This window comes from Lagenorhynchus albirostris, chromosome 6 (genome assembly GCF_949774975.1).
Source record: "Lagenorhynchus albirostris chromosome 6, mLagAlb1.1, whole genome shotgun sequence".
Lineage (NCBI taxonomy): Eukaryota > Metazoa > Chordata > Mammalia > Artiodactyla > Delphinidae > Lagenorhynchus > Lagenorhynchus albirostris.
The window spans coordinates 121,186,169-121,205,130 of NC_083100.1; the positions used below are offsets into that span (position 1 = coordinate 121,186,169).

At 41.1% G+C, this 18,962-nt stretch overlaps 2 protein-coding genes across 2 annotated transcripts in view; one reads left to right on the forward strand and one right to left on the reverse strand.

The window, feature by feature from the left end:
• The window catches only part of PTPN4 (protein tyrosine phosphatase non-receptor type 4), a 170,757-nt gene extending 152,584 nt beyond the window's left edge, over positions 1-18,173 (reverse strand). The window contains exon 1 of the mRNA XM_060153152.1: positions 17,877-18,173. The gene's annotated coding sequence lies outside the window, so the exon portion shown is untranslated. The remainder of the gene's footprint in view (positions 1-17,876) is intronic.
• Positions 14,660-18,501, forward strand: LOC132521567 (proline-rich protein 2-like). The gene is made up of 2 exons (XM_060151195.1): positions 14,660-14,732; positions 17,819-18,501. Exons 1-2 carry the CDS (start codon positions 14,660-14,662, stop codon positions 18,499-18,501), a joined length of 756 nt encoding a protein of 251 aa, XP_060007178.1.
• Positions 18,502-18,962: the final 461 nt, after the last annotated feature.

The following is an 18,962-nucleotide window of genomic DNA, read 5'->3' on the forward strand; positions in this document are numbered from 1 at the left end:
GTGGTCCAGTGGGTAAGACTCCGTGCTCCCAATGCAGGGGGCCTGGGCTCGATCCCTGGTCAGGGAACTAGATCCTGCACACATGCGCAACTAAAAGCCCACATGCCGCAACTAAGATCCCACATGCTGGAACTAAGACCCAGTGCAGCCTAAATAAATAAATAAATAAATACTATGAGCTAGAACACTGTTACCCTGTAGAAGGGGAAAAAAAAAAAATCAAATGTAGCAATAGTTTTGATCTAAAATTTCTCTATATATATTTAATATACCAAACACATTCGCATAGTAGTTATTATACAATAACTTAAACAAGAAGCTTCTTATTTAACAAATGGTATAGTACAGCAAAAAAATATCTCAGTTAATCATGCACAAACCAATCACCTGAGACATGAGCACTGGACATGCACACTGATTCGCTGATATACAGGCAGCATTTTCCAAATGTCCTCTGATACCCTTTATTCAACTGCTACTGACCTCTAAGAATGCTGAATTACCATGCCAAAATAAATACCCTATTCATTGTGAACTATAAACACAGGACTAATCCGAACTATTTCTTGCATCAAATTTATTTACCTGAGGCTTTTCCTTTTCTGTTACTTAATATTTTACATTTCATTATTTCCTATTTATACATTATAGCATTGAAAGTACTGTGTGTTTGTGAGAGTGCGTGAGTGAGAGAGAGAGAGAGAGAGAGAGAGAGAGAGAGAGAGACCTAACCCGCTAAGGCCTCTAAAGAGTTCCCTAATCCTGGGCCCTCAATACACCTGTTTACTCATGTAAACATGTCAGCAGCTCCTAGTTACTAGACACAACACTAGATGCTAGAGATATAAATATATATACATCTAGCTCTCTGCCCTCAATGAGCTCACAGTCTAGTTGGGAAAGAGACTTTAAATAACTCAGTGAAACAGTATACTAAAAAAAGATATAAAACAAACTGTCCTAGTGAGTCAAAGAACTACTGTCTCTCCTGTCTGTAGCTCGTTGCCTAAGTACTAGAAACAACTTCAGCAGCCGCTAGTTCTTTCCATCTTCACTTTCTAAATTTCTGATCTAGTCTCTTCTATAGGAGACTCCAAAAATAAAGTCAATCCTTCAAAAGTACCAACAGCCAATGCAAATTGCTTTCTTCTTGTCTAAAAAGGGCCAGCCGTGTAGTATATGTGGTTATCATCTTTTGGGCTTTGGTGTTCCCCTCTTATTAAGCAAAAACTATTTTCTTACTAGTTAGGGGTTTAGCGTAGAGCATTTTTAGACGGAAAGGAAAGAAAAAAAGAAAGGAAGAAAGGAAGGAAAGAAAGAAAGAAAGGAAGGAAGGAAGGAAGGAAGGAAGAAAAGAAAGAGAGAGAGAGAGAAAGAAAGAAAGAAAGAAAGAAATGGAGAAAGAAAGCTGGCCTCTAGAGTTTCTATCCTTCCTTTAGAAAGCAACTGTTTCACATAAGCAGAATTTTCTTTGTAACTGAACACAAACAATAGAGTTTATAGCATCTAACTGTAATGAAATGTTTCAAACTATAATTTGAAACTCATTGGCTATGAAATCAAATTAGTGGATCAAACACCTACGTTTTTTAACAAAATAGAATAGTGTAAAAGAGAAGCTATCAAGAGCATGATATAAAAGATACCTCTTAATTGGGGTAAAGCGTAAACAGTGGGAAAGCTACTGACTTTACATCTCCTCATAATACCATCCAATCCTACTTATTGCCTCATGTTCTCATGGATCCTTTTTTTGGTTGTAAAGAACTGATTATCAGTCTTTCACAAATAAAGTTAGATTAAAAGAGAAGGCACTCTGCAAAGGGGCCAAGACTATAAAAATACAAACTATTAGTACACATGGGAATACTGCGTAATAGGTAAGACTGTGGGCTCAGAAATCAGACTGCTTTAAGGTTCAAATCCTTACTACCTATATGACCTTGGACAGCTGCTGAGCCGCTCTGTGCCTCAGTTACCTCATCTATAAAATGAGTCGCTATGAGGTGAAATGAGATAATACATGAGAGGCCTTTAGCACAGCACCTGACACTTAAAAGTATCTAATAACTGTTAGCCATATTATCATCATCATTGCTGCCTCTAAATAGTCAAAACTGACTTTAGGAAAAAATTTGGAACTGCACATTATGCTTTTATTAAAATATTCTAGTTACAGCAGAATTAAAACAGAGTATTATTAAAAGCCTCAGAAACCAGAGAAATCTAAGAAACAACAGTAATCCAGTTAGATGGAAAACAATTCATCAGAGGAACAGCAACAATTATAGGTGGAAAGATATTTGGGACCGTATCGAGGAGGAGTTTGCATTAATTTGGGCAAAAGTCGCACAGTCCAGGGACCAGCAAACTATGGCCCACAGGCCAAACCTGCTCACTGTCTGTTTTGGGGTCACGAGTTAAGAATGGTTTTTACAGATGAACATTCTCAATTGATCTGATGAGAGGGGATGCTAACTTTGAACCCTACTTAAGGGAAATATTATCCCATAAAAACTGATTATATTCTTCTCATTACTAGACCAATACAACAAAATATTATATTCAATTACTATATTTTGATTTCATCAATAAAAATTTGTGAAATTTATACAAAATAAAAGCCTCAAATAGAGTGTCTATACATGTTAGACAATTAATGTTCCTCTTTACTTTCCCCTAACCCTTCCCTTGTTCAGGTTATCTACTGAATGTTCCATAATGTGCCAGACAGAGAAAAGCAACATGACTGTATCAACAAATAAAACAAGATAAAAGCTCCTGCCCTTATGGAGCTTCCACTCTAATGAGGAAAGGAAAAAAATGACATAAATGTTATAAAGTAGTGAGCAGGGAATGTGGGGCAGGGAGCAGTTTTAGATAGATGGGGTATTCAGAGCAGGCATGACTGAGAAGTTCACTTTCTGGCAGACTTGAAAGGAAGTCAAAGAGTGAGCCATATGGATGCTTGGCCCGGAGCCCGTGCCTAGAAAGGTGTTCAGGCAGAGGGAAGAACAGCAAGAAGACGTGACCTGGAGCACACCAAAGAGGCCAGTGTACCCTGAGAAAAGTGGATAAGGAGAGGGGTCAGAGACAGGGTCAGAGAGAAAGCAGGAGCCTCGAGTCACGTGGGCCTTGGTGGCCATGGTGAAAACCTTAGTTTTCACTCTAACACAGGAATTTGAGCAAAGGAACACAGTCACCTCCCTTACACTACAAGCAGTGACACATGGGTGTTCGACTTGCAGCATTTCCTATCGATATGCTACATACAAAAAGCTTAGAATATGGTACAAGCAAGCTACTGTGCTCACAGAAAAATCAGTTAATGTCTACATTATAAATTGGTAAGAAAAAAAAATTAAGACTCTACCAGATAAATGAACAAAAAATTTACAGACTGTTTGCAAGAAGAAATGAAATCACTCATTTTTTTTTAAAAAGCCCAACTACATTATCACTAAAAAGACATTCAAAATAAAACAAAGTGCCATTTATCACCCATTGCTAAGGAAACTGGTGGTAGTAAAAATTGGGTCAGGTCTACAATCCTGTATCTGAAACCTCTGGTTTCAAAACACTTTCAGAAGTGGGTTTTTTTTTTTTTTTTTTTTTTTTGGCTGTGTTGGGTTTTCATTGCTGGCTTTCTCTAGTTGCGGCGAGCAGGGGCTACTCTTCATTGCGGTGCACGGGCTTCTGATCGCGGTGGCTTCTCTTGTTGCGCAGCACGGGCTCTAGGCACACGGGCTTCAGTAGTTGTGGCGCGCAGGCTCAGTAGTTGTGGCTCGCAGGCTCTAGAGCGCAGGCCCGGTAGCTGTGGCACACGGGCTTAGTTGTTCCGCGGCATGTGGGATCTTCCCAGACCAGGGCTCGAACCCATGTCCCCTGCATTGGCAGGTGGATTCTTAACCACTGCGCCACCAGGGAAGCCCCTTCAGAAGTATTTTGAACTTCAGAATATTTAAATTATAAAGAGGTGATACTGCACAGCTACCTTATATTAAGTAACATTCTTGGTTGGGTCTGTCTCGGTAACACCCTGTATTAACCATACTGCTATTTAAAACTTCTGTAGAGAACCTTAAGAATGTTCACTCTAGGTGGAATAAATAATGTATAAAGAGCCTCACATCAGTATATGTCAAGTTTGGCTGCCAAATTAATTACAAAAACTTTTGTTTTTCAGGGGCTTGGGGATCTCAGAATTTCATGTAAGGAACTGTTGACCTACACAATTCTTCTGTAAACAATTATGCTAACATAGACCAAAAACCATAAAAATAACCGGACGCAAGGTGGGTCACAAGATCAGAATCACCTGGGAGAACTTTTCCAAATCACAAAACCCTTTCCAGTGAAGATTCCCCATTTCCCTAGTAGCTTCTGTCGCCATAGTAACTGACTGTAGTATGGATCCAGCTGGAAATATAAATAAACCAAGTAGAGTTGTAAAATTCCAATGTAAGTAAAACAATTCGGAAATCCTTGGAGTTTGTAAAAATATTTTACTTCCATGCAATAAGAAATACCTTAAAAAGAAACAGACAAAAGGAACACCAACCTTACTTTAAAAACTGATTATTTCCCAAATTTTAATCTCCTTGGAAAACTCATTTATTCTATTCACTCAAAGTGTAGTCAATATTAATTAGCACATATCATATGCAAGGCACTGTGCATACCAGATAATACCAGGAGTGAGGTTTGGAGAGGTAGATAGGGGCTGACCATGAGTTTAGATTTTATCTTACACACAGATGGAAAGGCAATTAAAAAAATTCTGAATAGGGGCATAAAGTGATCAGATGTGCATGTCAGATCACTCTGGCTATAGTATAGAGGAGGGTTAAAAAAAGGGCAAAACCAATGGCAGAATACACTTTAAGGAGACTACTGCAAAAGTCCAGACAAGACACGATGACCTTTTAAAAAAATCATCCCTCACAATTTCATAAGTTGTGCCCAAGCTTCATACTGCCAAGTGGTGACAGGGCTACAACAAGGTAAATGAGGGTAGAAAGGGAAACTCAACAGTGCTGATGAGAGGCTATTGGGACAGGCAATGAGAAAATGATATCCACAGCTTACAGTAGCAGGCAAGGCAGTGCCCCAGGCCAGCAGGGCCTTAGCTGTAGAGGGCAGACAAGCAGGTGGCATCCCAGCAGTCGGAAACACACAGTAGGGAAACATGTCTCTTTTCACGGTTCTTGATGAAAGGCACTCCAGCTGTAAGACTGGAGTTCAGGAATTCAAAAGTAGGAGACAGAAAATAGGACAGCAGCAGAAAAGACACAGATTCTGGACTCAAATTAACCTACTTTCAAAACCTAAATCTGATATTTTCTAGCTGTGAAGGTCTAGACAACTCAGCTTTTTGAGCCTCAGCTTCTTCATCTATAAAAAGGGGATAACACTACCTACTCCACAGGGTTGGTGGGAGAACTAAATGCAATCTCATACATTAAAACATCCAGTACAGTTCAATGAATATTAGTTTTGTCCTTTTCTCTTTTTCTTACTGAGTTTTTCATCTGAGCTACTGAAATCAGGAAGTCTTTTCCTTGGCCACAAAGTTGGAAAGGCAACTTTTATCCAACTAGGCATCAGAGGACTTCAGGTAAAGAAAGTAAGGCAGGTCATTAATGAAAAATGTCTCATGGGAGCACTAGTTCATACAGAAGTGGTGAAAGTGAGGGAGTTACACAAGTAAAAAGGGCATAAAAAACTAAAGCAGAGTAAAAGTTTAAATAATTAGGATCAGTTAGCCTAATAGTATACCGACACAACAGAATATGTCACTATATTTACATAAAAAAAGAAGGAAAAAAGTGGGGAGTTCTCTGTATATGGAAGTCAAAGGATCTCCAAGGTATATTTTAAATGAAAGAATTACTAAATAAAACATTAATATAGTATGCTACCTTCTACATAGAAAGGTAGGGGGAAACAATAATTTATATTTTGTTTCTATTAGCATAAATACTGGTAAAATACACGAAAACAAAAGTGTTTACCTATAGAGAGCAGGGAAGGGAGGGACAGACAGAGACAGAGTAGTACTAAGAAGTCTCAATATATGCTTTTTTATATTATTTTGAAATTTGAATGAAGTAGCCATACTTAACAACTGTCTCACAAAAAGGCAATATATACATTAAATTAATAATAAAACAAGATTAACAATGACTCCTGAATAACTCTGAAACTCACCATAAGATGGTAATCATTTGAAATGGGGGCAGGGAGCTAGCCCAGATGCCTACTGAAGTTCATTCAGGGCATTTCTTTGATATTAGGTGTTGCTACACAGTTTCTCTTACCCATCTTTCAAATAATCACTACAGTTTCTTTCTCTTAATCCCCCCAAAATGTTAAGGTATATGTAATCTTAAAAAAAAAGATATTTTTTCGGGAATTCCCTGGCGGTCCAGTGGTTAGGACTTGGTGCTTTCACTGCAGGGGCCCGGGTTCAATATCTGGTTAAGGAACTAAGATCCCGCAAGCCGCGACCAAAAAAAAAAAAAAACAGTTTTCTTGATTCTGTTCCCTATTCCTCCATGACCTAAGAGATCTTCCTTCTTCCCCTTATGACCAAATTTCTTAGCGTTATCTAGTCTACGTTCACCATATGTCTAGTTTCCTCTATGTACTTTCTTATCACACCCCCTACTGTAACTCTTCTGCTACAGTGAATCTCAAACTTTACTATACCTCAGAATAACTGTAGCAACAGTAGCATTAAGGCAGATTCCCTGTGTGATCACCTCCGCATTCCTCACTCATCCTTTCAAAAAATCTATACAGTCTGAGATGAAACTTGCGGAATGGGTATTTTTTATTCAGTAGCTCATTTGATTCTGATACAGGTGGCCTGCCTGAACACACCTGAAAACCAACTAGCTCAGGTCATAATAACTTTCCATCAGTCAAATTCAAAGCACTTTTGTTCTCATCTCTCCGCAGCATCTGACACCTTCCTGTAACTCCTTCCTCCATCACCTTCCCCCCACACAACTGGACTCTCCTCTCTCTTCTGAGCCCTTATCCTTTAAATGATGCTGGTGGGGGCCCTGCCAGTGGCCCTCTTCCTAACTTTACACACCATTCATAAGCAGTAACAGTCACATCCACTGCTTCAACTACCACCTATACAACCCTAAATTCTGACACTCTGAATTCCCAACTATTTTCAGGAAGCTGGAGGCTATTCAGTCAGTACAGGGGGAAAAAAAGATGCTTCAACGTCATGCACATCTGAATTCAAAATATCTGTTCTGCTATTTACTGGTAATACGTCCAAAGTCACACACCTTTCTGAATTTCAGCTTTGTTATCCTTTAAAACTGGGGATAACACCTTTCTGACAAATTTTTGTTTGGATTCAATGAGGGAAATAAAAAGGTTAAATGAGAAGTTCCCTTCCCTTCCTAGCACAGAACTGACAGCATGCCCTGAGGACCCCATGCATGGGCCTCGAGGTGGCAGGCAGGAGACAACTAGCTTGGGGCAGGGAGACCAGCAGTTACAAGGGGACTGAGCAAGTAAGTAAATGTACTGAGGACAATGGGAGCCGAATCTCACTGCTGAAGATGGTACGTAGAAATATAGAGATGGGAAGACTAGAAAGACAGAAAGAAACCTGGAGTGTTAGACTGGAAATGGATACATCAGTGTGAACTTTTAAAATATATACACAGTGAGATGAAGAAAGAGATTCAGATGTGTACATATATACACATATTTCCTAGCTCTGTCTGCCCTAAATGTAAGGACACCCCAGCAGAAATGAGCACACTGAGCATCCAAACCTTGGTTTCTAAATACCACCTCCACTAAAAGAAATCAGGATTCCGATGGATGATTCCAGAGCTGGGACAGGAAAAGTACAAAATGAGTCTGGAACATCTTGATGTGCCAGAAAGTAAGGAAACACTCAAAGGATGGGGATGTGTCAAAAAGATGGGAGCCATCTTGAAGGGGCTCCCACTAGCCAAATCTAGGACAATTTAAGCATCAAAATAAAATATAAAATTATAATAACTAATAAAACCCACTGAATAGGAACAGGAATCCATGGGTATATATTGATGTAAATAAAGAAATAAATTCCCTTATTTATTTACATCAATAAATGAATGAACAAATACATGAAAGAAAGAAAACTTTTCAGTAAAAAATCAATTAATAAATGCAGGTGGCAACCTTCATAGCAGTGGTTGATCCAGGCAGGAGGCATCAGTGGACCGACAGCCAGTGGGCAGAGGTCTGATGAGGAATAGGACATTAACAAAATCTTGGAAATCTTCCCACAAAAGAGTTACCAATTACAAGAGGAAAATGATGACTGTATGATAAAGAAACCCAGCAGAAATGAACTCAGTAAGGTGCTCAAGGTTAAACATCGCCAGTGGTGGGACAACACCGTATGCCTCCCAGTGATACACTACGAAGAGCACACCATTCCTATGGTAATTCTTGGCAACAACGCATTCAGTCCACACATGAGCAACTACTGAGTGGACCGAAGTTAAGGGACATCTCACAGAACAAGAAAAGTCAAGGCCATAAAAGACAGAGAAATATCAAGGAACTGTTCCAAACTAAAGAGACATGACAATTAAACCCAGTGTGTGATCCTGAACTGGATCTTGGACCAAAAGGGAAAGGAAGACACTACCGGGAGAGGTGGAAAACTCTGAATGGCCTCTGGGTTGTTTTTAAAATTTTTATCGAGGTACAGTTGATTTACAATATTATGTAAGTTTCAGGTGTACAACACAGCGATTCAATTATATATGTGTGTGTATATATATACTTTTTAAAAAAATATTTATTTACTTTATTTACGGCTGTGTCGGGTCTTAGTTGTGGCACATGGGATCTTTCGTTGCTGCGCGTGGGCTTCTCTCTAGTTGTGGTGCACAGGCTTCTCTCTAGTTGCGGTGTGGAGGAGCTCTAGTTGTGGCGTGCAGGCTCCTCAGCACATGGGCTCTGTAGTTGTGGCCCGCGGGCTTAGTTGCCCCACCGCATGTGGGATCTTCCTTCCCCAACCAGGGATCGAATCCACGTCCCCTGCGCTGGAAGGCAGATTCTTAACCACTGGATCACCAGGGAAGTCCCTATATATTCTTTTTCAGATTCTTTTCCCTCATAGGTTATTACATAATATTGAGTATAGTTCCCTGTGCTGTACAGTAGGTCCTTGTTGGTTACCTATTTTATACACAGTAGTGTGTATCTGTTAATCCCAAACTCTTGATTCCTCCCCCTGCCCCACTTTCCCCTTTGGTAACCCTAACCACATGTAAGTGATATCATATGATATTTGTCTTTCTCTGTCTAGCTTACTTCACTTATTATGATAATCTCTAGGTCCATCCATCTTGCTACAAATGGCATTATTTCATTCTTTTTTATGGCTGAGTAATATTCCATTGTGTACATATACACCACATTTTCTTTATCCATTCATCAGGTGACGGACACTTAGGTTGTTTCCATGTCTTGGCTATTGTAAATAGTGCTGCAAATGAACACTGGGGTGCATGTATCTTTTCGAATTATGGTTTTCTCCGGATATACACCCAGAAGTGGGATTGCTGGATCTTACGGTAGCTCTTTAGTTTTTTAAGGAGCCTCCATACTGTTCTCCAGAGTGGCTGCACCGATGTACATTCCCACCAAGAGTGGGAATGTTCCACACCCTCTCCAGCATTTATTATTTGTAGACTTTCTGATGATGGCCGTTCTGACTGGTGTGAGGTAATATTCAATGAAGTTTCGATTTGCATTTCTCTAATAATTAGCAATTTTGAGCATCTTTTCATGTGCCTTTTGGCCACCTGTACGTCTTCTTTGGAGAAATGTCTATTTAGGTCTTCTGCCCATTTTTTGATTGGGTTGGTTTTTGGTTTTGGTTTTTTTTGATATTGAGCTGTAGGCATCTGGGGTTTTGAAGGTAGTGCTGTATCAATGCTGATTTCCTGATTTGGGAGTTATGTAAGAGACTGCCCATGTTTTGGTAAAAGCACACTAGATTATTTAGGAATGACAGGCATCAGGTCTGCGACTTGCTCTGAAATGGTTCAGAAAAGTCTAATTAGATGCGAAATGGTGCATTCCTCTGAAACAGAAGTAGAGATGAAAATGAGAGACCAGAAATAAGATGATTAGGTAGTTTCACTGAAATCTGAGAATCCAATAACAGAAGAGGAAAAGGGTTGAAGACAATGTCAAGGTTCCTTCTTCGGGCATCTGAAAGGGAAGGCCTCACTGCACGCACTACAGAGAGCCAAGCACAGCAAGATGTGGGCTTATCTTCCATATACACACAGTGTACGTAGTACAGTGTTAAAAACTGGTTGAAGTTCATGTGTGGAAACAGGAGAGGGTGGGAGGAGACTCATGGGAAATGTCTTTATATAAGTCTTTATATAAGGAGTGTACCTTCTTTATATAAGGAGTGTACCCTGTACCTTCCCCTAAATCATGTTGTGAAACTAAAGGTGCTATAAAAAAGTAAAGCCTTATAAAAACATATTTTTTAAGTTGCAAGAATAGTTCAAGGGAAAGGAAATTGGTTGAAGGGGATTCAGGAGCTCTTTGTGCTGTTCTTGCAACTCTTCTGTATGTTTGAAATTATTTCAAAATAAATTAATTTTTAAAATTCAACGAGCACTCATGACAACCTTGGTGCCTAGCCAAACGCCTGGCTCACTATGGGTACTCAATGAAAATTATTTGGTCTTCCCTTTCCAGTTGCCCAAAGAAGAAATCTTAGCATCATCATCAGCCTTCCTCTTTCACTACATCCAAATGGACTCTCAGTTCTCGTGAAACTGCCTAGTCAGTTTTCAGTTCTAGGCCTACGTGCTCATTTCTGGCTCTTATCATCTCTCACCTGGACCGCTGCAGGAGCATCCTAACTGGTTTCTTCTCTGCTCCTTCTAACATCATTTTGGCACCATTCTTGTATCTCTGCATCATCATCTAGAAGTCAGGAGTTATCGTCCCTCATTTAAATACCTGTAATTGCTCCCAAAGTAAACGCTGATTTCCCAACCGTAGGGCACTAAAAAGACAGGCAGGAGCACCAAAAAGGGTATCTCAGATACACACACAAAACAGTGAAGCAATTCCTGCAGGGGACAGGGAGGGGAGAAGGAGAAAAGTGGAGGACTTTGACTGGACTTTCTTTATGTTTATTCTCAGGTTTGGTATTGGTTTTATTATTGATTATATATACTGAGAATGCCAGGGGGTGAGTGGGTACCATCAACTCTTCAAAACTAAGAGCCTCTAAAACCATGCTTTTCCCAATTTGGCACCAAAGAAAATAATAATTTTTAGCACACTAGGACAAGTCAAAGAGATTATTCTAGGTCAAAAGCAACCACCCTGGGTGGGTCCAATATGCTCTGGTCACATACATTGACAGATATCTTATTCTCTGGCACAATGGTAAACCATTCAGGGCACCCCAGTTGGGAAGCTCTATTCTAAAGGTCTTAATACGACTGCGCTCACAGACCAAACAGGACTCTCACAAGGTTTTATCTCCCACCACAGTCAACACACATATACAAGCACACGGATTCACAAATCTGTATTTGTATTCACACACAAAATCAGACACCAACATGCATCTCATAGACAGACCATTTCTCTAAACACACTATGCATCCTTTCATACTTGTCTTTTTGCAATTGCTGTTCTCTATACCCAGAGATCAATTCCAACTCATCCTTCAAGACATCGCTCAAATGCCACTTCTCCTTTCCCCAGATCTTATTACACTTGTCATTCTGAACTGTAACTGTTTGTTGACATATGTTACCACCCTAGAATTTGAGCTCAAGGACAAGAATCATTTCTTATTTACCGGTATACCAGTGATCCCTATAACAGACATTCAAATGTCTGTTTAATTAACACACAAATCAATGTTCACTATATCATTCCCCAGTAAACCAAAATTCTCAAAATACATTAACTAAAACAATGAAGTATAATTTTATAATAAAACTAGCATCTTTTCCTAAACAAGAATACCCACTGTTCTGTGAGAGACTTGGCACAGAAATATTCAAACTATTATCCTAGTCGTAGAGTTTTAGACTGAGGAAACAAACCTACAAACAAGCTGTAAGCACAAAGGTATTCACTGCAGATTATAACAGTGGAAACTTTAGGAACAACCAAAATATTTAACAAGAGGTAAATGACTAAATCACCTGATTGATAAATCACCTGAATATCTAAGCAATTGTTTAAATTATATTCATGATGATGGGAAAATAATACCAGTTGCCATTTATTGATCATCTCTTCTATTTAAAGAATAACGCTGGGGGACTTCCCTAGTGGTCCAGTGGTTAAGACCGCGCTCCCAACGCAGGGGGCCCAGGTTCGATCTCTGGCCGGGGAACTAAATCCCACATGCCTCAACTAAGAAGTCTGCATGCCACAGCTAAGAAGCCTGCATGCCGCAACAAAGATCCTGTGTGCTACAACTAAGACAGGGCATAACCAAAACAAATAATAAATATTTTTTTTAAAAATGAAAAAATAAAGAATAATGCTGGATGCTTTACATATATTATCCTAATCTTCACAACAATTCAAGGGCAAGTATTATTATCCTAATTTCATAGACAAGAAAGTAAGCACAGAGGTTAAACAGTTCGTCCAAGGTTTTTGAGACCAGATTCCAACCCCAAGTCTGTCACCTTTTCCCTACATTGCTCTTCCTCTACAATACAATGTTTCCAATATATTAAACTCAAAATTGTTATCTCTACCATACAACTTTATAAAAAAAATACAATAGGACAATGGCCTGGAAGGAAACAAAAATATCTTTTAGAGTAGTGATTAAGGGTGAATGTTGTTACAGTATTTATAATTTTTTTATTAGCAACTTTTTAAAAGCAGAATTGCTGAGCAATGGACTAAATTCGTAAGGCAATACAAAAGAAACAACCCCCATTTTTAATTTTTTTACATGTTCATTAAGGACACACAGTAGGTAACATATAAAAACTTAAAAAGTACAAACTCAACTAACTACATCTAAGCAATCATATATTAGCACCAGGGTACTTATTACCAGTATTCAAAAGCTGATCATTATGACTGGATTAAGCAGCATTCTTCCAGAAAAAAGGTGAATTCTCTGGAAGACTTAAAGAAGAGGCATATGGATTGGAGACAGGAATGTTTAAACTGAAGAAACAAGGGCAGAAGGGGAAGAAAAAGAATGCTTTCTTCTTAAGTAAAAATGAGAAGCAGGGTTAGTTGAGATGAAGTTGGTAAAAAACTTTTAAGGACAAGCAAACAAGTTTGGAATCAATTGATAAGCAACAGGGAACTGTAATATATTCTCAAATGGTAAGTGGCATGCTGAAAATAAGATCTTTAAAGATTCAAACTTTGTTCCAAGGTAAAGTACTGCCTTTGGTTACACAATGTTTTCGCCAAACAACTGGGGGGAAAATAATCCATTATCCTTTATGTGTGCTTTATATCAATACATACACTTTTCAAAAAGAGAAACTGACTAAACAAACAAAAGTCTTTATATAAGGAGTGTAAGGAGAAGGGGACCTTCAGATATAATGCTTGCAAATATTAAACGCTACTGTACATTTTAATAAGAATCATAGAACTTTAGAGTAAGAAGGGATGCTGGAGATAATCTTTTAGTGATAACCTCTTCTTCATTTTCACAAGGGATCAAGTTGAGGCTCATGAACTAAGTAACTTGCCTAATGTCATATACGAGCCAGCGGCAGATTCAATATCAAAACTCAGATTATCGGGAATTCCCTGGTGGTCCAGTGGTTAGGACTCTGCCCTTCCACTGCAGGGGGCATGGGTTCAATCCCTGGCAGGGGAACTGATATCTCACAAGCTGCACGGTGCAGCTTGGAAAGAAAGAAAAAAAAAAAAACTTAAGATTTTCTAGGCAGCAAGATCTAAAGATCTAAAGTTGTGCTGTCCAATATTATAGCTACTAGTAACATCTGGTTATTTCAATTTAAACTGATTAAAATTAAATACAATTTAAAATTCAAGTCCGGGGACTTCCTTGGTGGCGCAGTGGTTAAGAATCTGCCTGCCAATGCAGGGAACATGGGTTCGAGCCCTGGTCCGGGAAGATCCCACATACCGCAGAGCAACTAAGCCGTGCGCCACAACTACTGAGCCTGAGCTCTAGAGCCTGCAAGCCCCAACTACTGAGCCTGCGCTCTAGAGCCCGCAAGCCACACTCCTGAGCCCGCACGCCACAGCTACTGAAGCCCATGCGCCCTAGAGCCCACGCGCTGCAACTACTGAGCCCACGCGCTCTAGGGCCCATGTGCCGCAACTACTGAACCCGTGTGCTGCAACAACTGAAGCCCGCACGCCTAGAGTCCGTGCTCTGCAACAAGAGAAGCCACCGCAATGAGAAGCCCGAGCACCGCAACGAAGAGTAGCCCCCGCTCGATGCAACTAGAGAAAGCCCACGTGCAGCAATGAAGACCCAATGCAGCCTAAAAAAATAAACTAAAATAAAATTTTAAAAAATAAAATAAAGTAAAATTCAGGTCGTCAGGCACGACAGTCACATTTCCAGTGCTCCATGCCACACGTGGTTAATGGCCACCACATCTGACGATGCCAAATAAGAGTACTGCCACCACTGCAGAAAGTTTAACTGGACAGCATGATCTAATGAATAAGCTTCAGAGTCAGACAGACCTAGCTTGAATTCTACTTACTAGCAGGGGGATCCTAGACAAGTTATTTAATTTCCCTTGGCCCCCATTTGGGGGAGGGGAGGGGGAGTAGGGGATTAATAATACTTACCTCACATAGTGTACTTGATGATTATGTGGGATAACATGAAAAGCCCCTTTACACTGTCTGGCACGTAACAGACAATAAACACATCCCTCTGGATCCTTTTCTCTTCCTACTCCTCTATAAAACCTCCTTGTTAAAACATACAAGCACAATAACTCACCCAAATTAATATCTTCCCGGCAAGGTAATCCACAGTACCTAATTTTCATTCTGTTCCCACCAAATACTTGCACCTCTCTTCCAGCGTTTCTGCTCAGGAATAATGAAATGAAGAATGAACGGGGTGGGGGGGAAACTGCCTCTAATGAAATGGAGGAGAATGTAATAATTTTCCCCTCTCGTTTCCCATCCTATTTTAAATATGATTGTACTGACCGATCATACAAAGTTAAAGAAATAAATTGCACTGCTCCTAGGTACCATACTTCCACACCACTAGAGAAGATCCTACAATACTTCACTATATTCCTTCTCACCATCTGGGCTACGAACTGAATATTAAATGAAGAAATAACACCTTCCTCCTACAGTATTTTTCTGGCAAACAATAAAAAGGATTTCCAGAATGCTAAACCAATCTTCAAGGCTTCACAGCTTAACGCAGTAAACTAATTTGACAAATCTAGACTACAGCATAAACTACTTCATAACATGCATGTTATTACCCAGAAAAACAACAAAATTCAACTCAGTTTGGAACCAGTGACTTTCTGCCAATAGTAAATTTTATTTAGGAGCAACAATTCATGCTTAGCCACATTAAGTCACACAGACTTGCCATTTGTAGTGAGGTCACTAATTTTACATTCCTAATAACTAACAATTAAAGGACAGCTTTAAAACATTTGTCTTTAAACATCCACCAAACAAGATTTCTCCATATTCTTAAAGCTTCCTTGTTGTTTAAAACTGACCATATAAATTTGGGGGGTGGGGAAGGGGGGCGGGTAGGAGGGAGTCCTCTCAATAACAATTAATAAAAGCGTCTCCTTGAAATTATCTGGCATTCTTACTTTGTTCCTTAAAGATAATTTGCTCAAAAACATGACCACAGACGGCCCCCCTTAAAGAGCTCAGAATAAGTCATAAACAAATACTAAATAGATAACACTGCACACTGTATTGTCACACTAAAATACAAATTGATTATGTTTAGCAGACAAAACTAAAATATTTCAAGTATACAAATCAGAGCTTAAGAAGTCTACGAGGGTCACATAAGTTAAAAAAAAAAAGCATTTAAAAAGTTTTTATTACTATCCCACATGAAGTACTTTATACATTAAAGTTAGGCTTCTATGCCTGAACTGATGAAATCTAATTGTGAGAGTCTATAATTTTTTTAAAGTACTTCTATAATAATGAAATGTACATTGGTCACAGTAGAACAGTTCAACTGAATTTTCCTGATGCTGCATCCTAAGTACATCTGACCCAGAAAGTATTTTTAGCAAGTGTGTTCAATCAATGCTGGTTTTATGACTAGCCTAAATTAGAAATTGGGTGTCACAAATTTAAAGTAACAAAGTTATTAGGGACATTTTTAAAGATATTCAATTAGAAGATAAGAAAAAAACCCACAAGGTTTAAACAATTCAATACCCACAGCCTAGAATCTAAGCAGGTTAGAGGCAATAAGAAAGCCACAACCTCATCCATTGCTACTTTGGAGGAACCTGTGATTTTTCTAACTTAAACTTTAACCTACTCAATTAATATTAATAAAACTACAAAAGAGTGATGGCTCCTTGTGTTTTCAAATCTCTTGCCAAATGTCCGAAACAGATTAGCTAAATTACAAATATTCCCGTATACAAAAAAAAGACCATGTTTCTCTTCTTATAAACCACTCAAGATCATGATATTGTGGGACCATGCGCATGTTTCAGTGAAAAACGGTGACAGAGATATGTGTGCCATAAAAAAAGAGAGACATAAAAATGGCTTTTGTGGTAACTGGAGCATAAATTTATTCTGACAAAAAATGGTGGGATCCACAAAATGATTGCACTCTTTCGTTATGAGTTAGTAATAAAGCTCTGTACAGAAAACAAACTTTTGCTTACAAAAAGCCTTTTAAAAAAAATCCGTAGATTGAATTTCTCAAATTCAAGATTTAACTCGAATATTTAGCTCTATTCCATTAAGCACCTTTTGGGATTTGAGTAATCATTTATTTTAAGGTCATCTCCTCCCCCCCCTTAAAAAAATGAGAAGTATATAAATCCGGATAAAAAATGCCCTGGCTTTCCTGTTCCAGTCTTCTTTTTACGCAAACCATCCTATACAAGTCGGATACTTTGGCTTTTTGGTTTTTTTCTTCTCCATAAACACGGCTTAAACTGTCCTGTTTCAACTGGGCCCGAGATCCGGTCACATCAACCCAATATTACTCCAACCTCTGACTCTAAAAGCAGTTGGTATACTGCAGACGTACCGGTTGTCCTAGAAAAGGCGCTTGAAAATCCTACACATCGCACTGGTCCACCGTGGTTCGCTGTCTAACGCCTCGCAGGCATAAAGTCTCCTTTTCTAAGTTCCCCAGAACCGTCGTACACGCACGCGTGCCACTGTAAACCGCTTCATCTTAAGGCAACCATGAGACACGCATCCGCACGTCCTCAACTTTTCCTTCTGGCTCAACTGCAGATGCCTAAATACAAGTATGCACCGGCAGAATCATAAAAGGTTTTTTAAAACTTCAAGGGTAGGGACGGTATGTCCGTGCAGGAAGCGCTCAAACGAGCCAATTAAAAAAAAAAAAAAAAGAATCCTACCAGCAATGGAAAACTCAGAAGACTCTAAAACCTCACCTCGAGTTTAGGGGCCCTGGAACATTCCATCCCCTCTCCCCCCGGCTGCCCCACAACAGAGACTGCAACCAAAACCCGCAGGAGGTCGGAGAGCAGAGGCCCCTCGAAGAAAGGGAGGGGGCCAAAAGCATCATCTTCCCCTGAGATCCGGCCGCAGGTACCAGCCTCGCGCGCCACGCAGGGCCGGCCGCCGGCGGGGACCCAGAGCCTCTTACCTTCGTGCCCCAGCCGCGTCCTCCCGGCTGCAGAAGAAAAGCCTGGAGGCCCGGCCGCGCCGCCCCCGGGGCTCCCTCAGCGCCCGCCCAGCAGCCGGCGCCGCAGCGGCCGCGCCACGGCCCCGAGCCGCCGGCACCACCTCATACTGCGGGGCTGCCGCGCGCTCCCGCACCTCCCTGCGGGGACGAGCTAATCCAGTCCCGCAGTGGGGCCGCGGAGAAGGCGGCCCGGGGACCCCGGCGTCCTGAGAGAACAATGTGGGGCCGCGAGGAGGAGGAGCGGAACACCGCGGCGCGAGCGGGCGGACAGCAATCCCGGGCAGCGTTTGTGTGCGAGCGTGCAACGGGCGCTCGGCCCCTCCCTCCTCCTCCTCCCCCTGCCCCCCCCCCCCCGCCGTCTCCTCCTCCCTCAAGCACACCCCGTCTCCCAGGCCACAGCATAGCAACCGAACATGGCGGCTGCGCAGACGCCGCCAGTCAGCGGCCGGGAGCAGCGGCGGCGGCCACGGGAGGCGATCTCGCGAGAGGCGAGGCCAAGCCCCCTCCCGCCGGCGCGGGCTGGAAGCGGCTGCACAAGCCGGAGCGCGGGGGACGCGCAGGTGCGAGGGAGGCGGGACCTGGGTAGGTGGGAGGGGCTGGAGGAGGGGGTGGAGTGCCGTGGCTCCACCCCTTGGCCCCGCGGCTGTTGGTCACTGAAACTGCGAAACCCCTCCGCCGCCCCCCCCACGCAGGACCGACTGACCTGAGGGGCAAAAACCCAAGTTTGAAGAGGAAAACCAGACCTCTTGGCCCCAGGTGGTCCGCACTTCAATGCTGAAAGAGGATACAGGTTTAGGATGCAGTTTTGAATCATTTCCTCTCCTAAATATAGACCCTGAAACAAAGAACAAACAGCGTTCATCTCTAAAACAAACGTTTGGTTGCCTCTGTGTGCCAGGAACCGGTGTGCTTTTAAAGGTGGAATTCTTTCATTCTAAACACGCGTATGAACTGGGTGTTACCAGCCGGGGTTTTTAGCCAGGTGCATTCTAAAATCTTACTGATGGTACGAATGTATTGGCGGTGAGACAGATGCCTGCGGGCTGG

Excerpts from the sequence above, each read along its gene's own strand:
- LOC132521567 (XM_060151195.1), top strand. The coding sequence starts at position 14,660 with ATGCCAAATAAGAGTACTGCCACCACTGCAGAAAGTTTAACTGGACAG. Across the intron at positions 14,733-17,818 it reads TCTAATGAATAAGCTTCAGA|GTACCAGCCTCGCGCGCCAC; the intron begins GTCAGACAGACC and ends ATCCGGCCGCAG.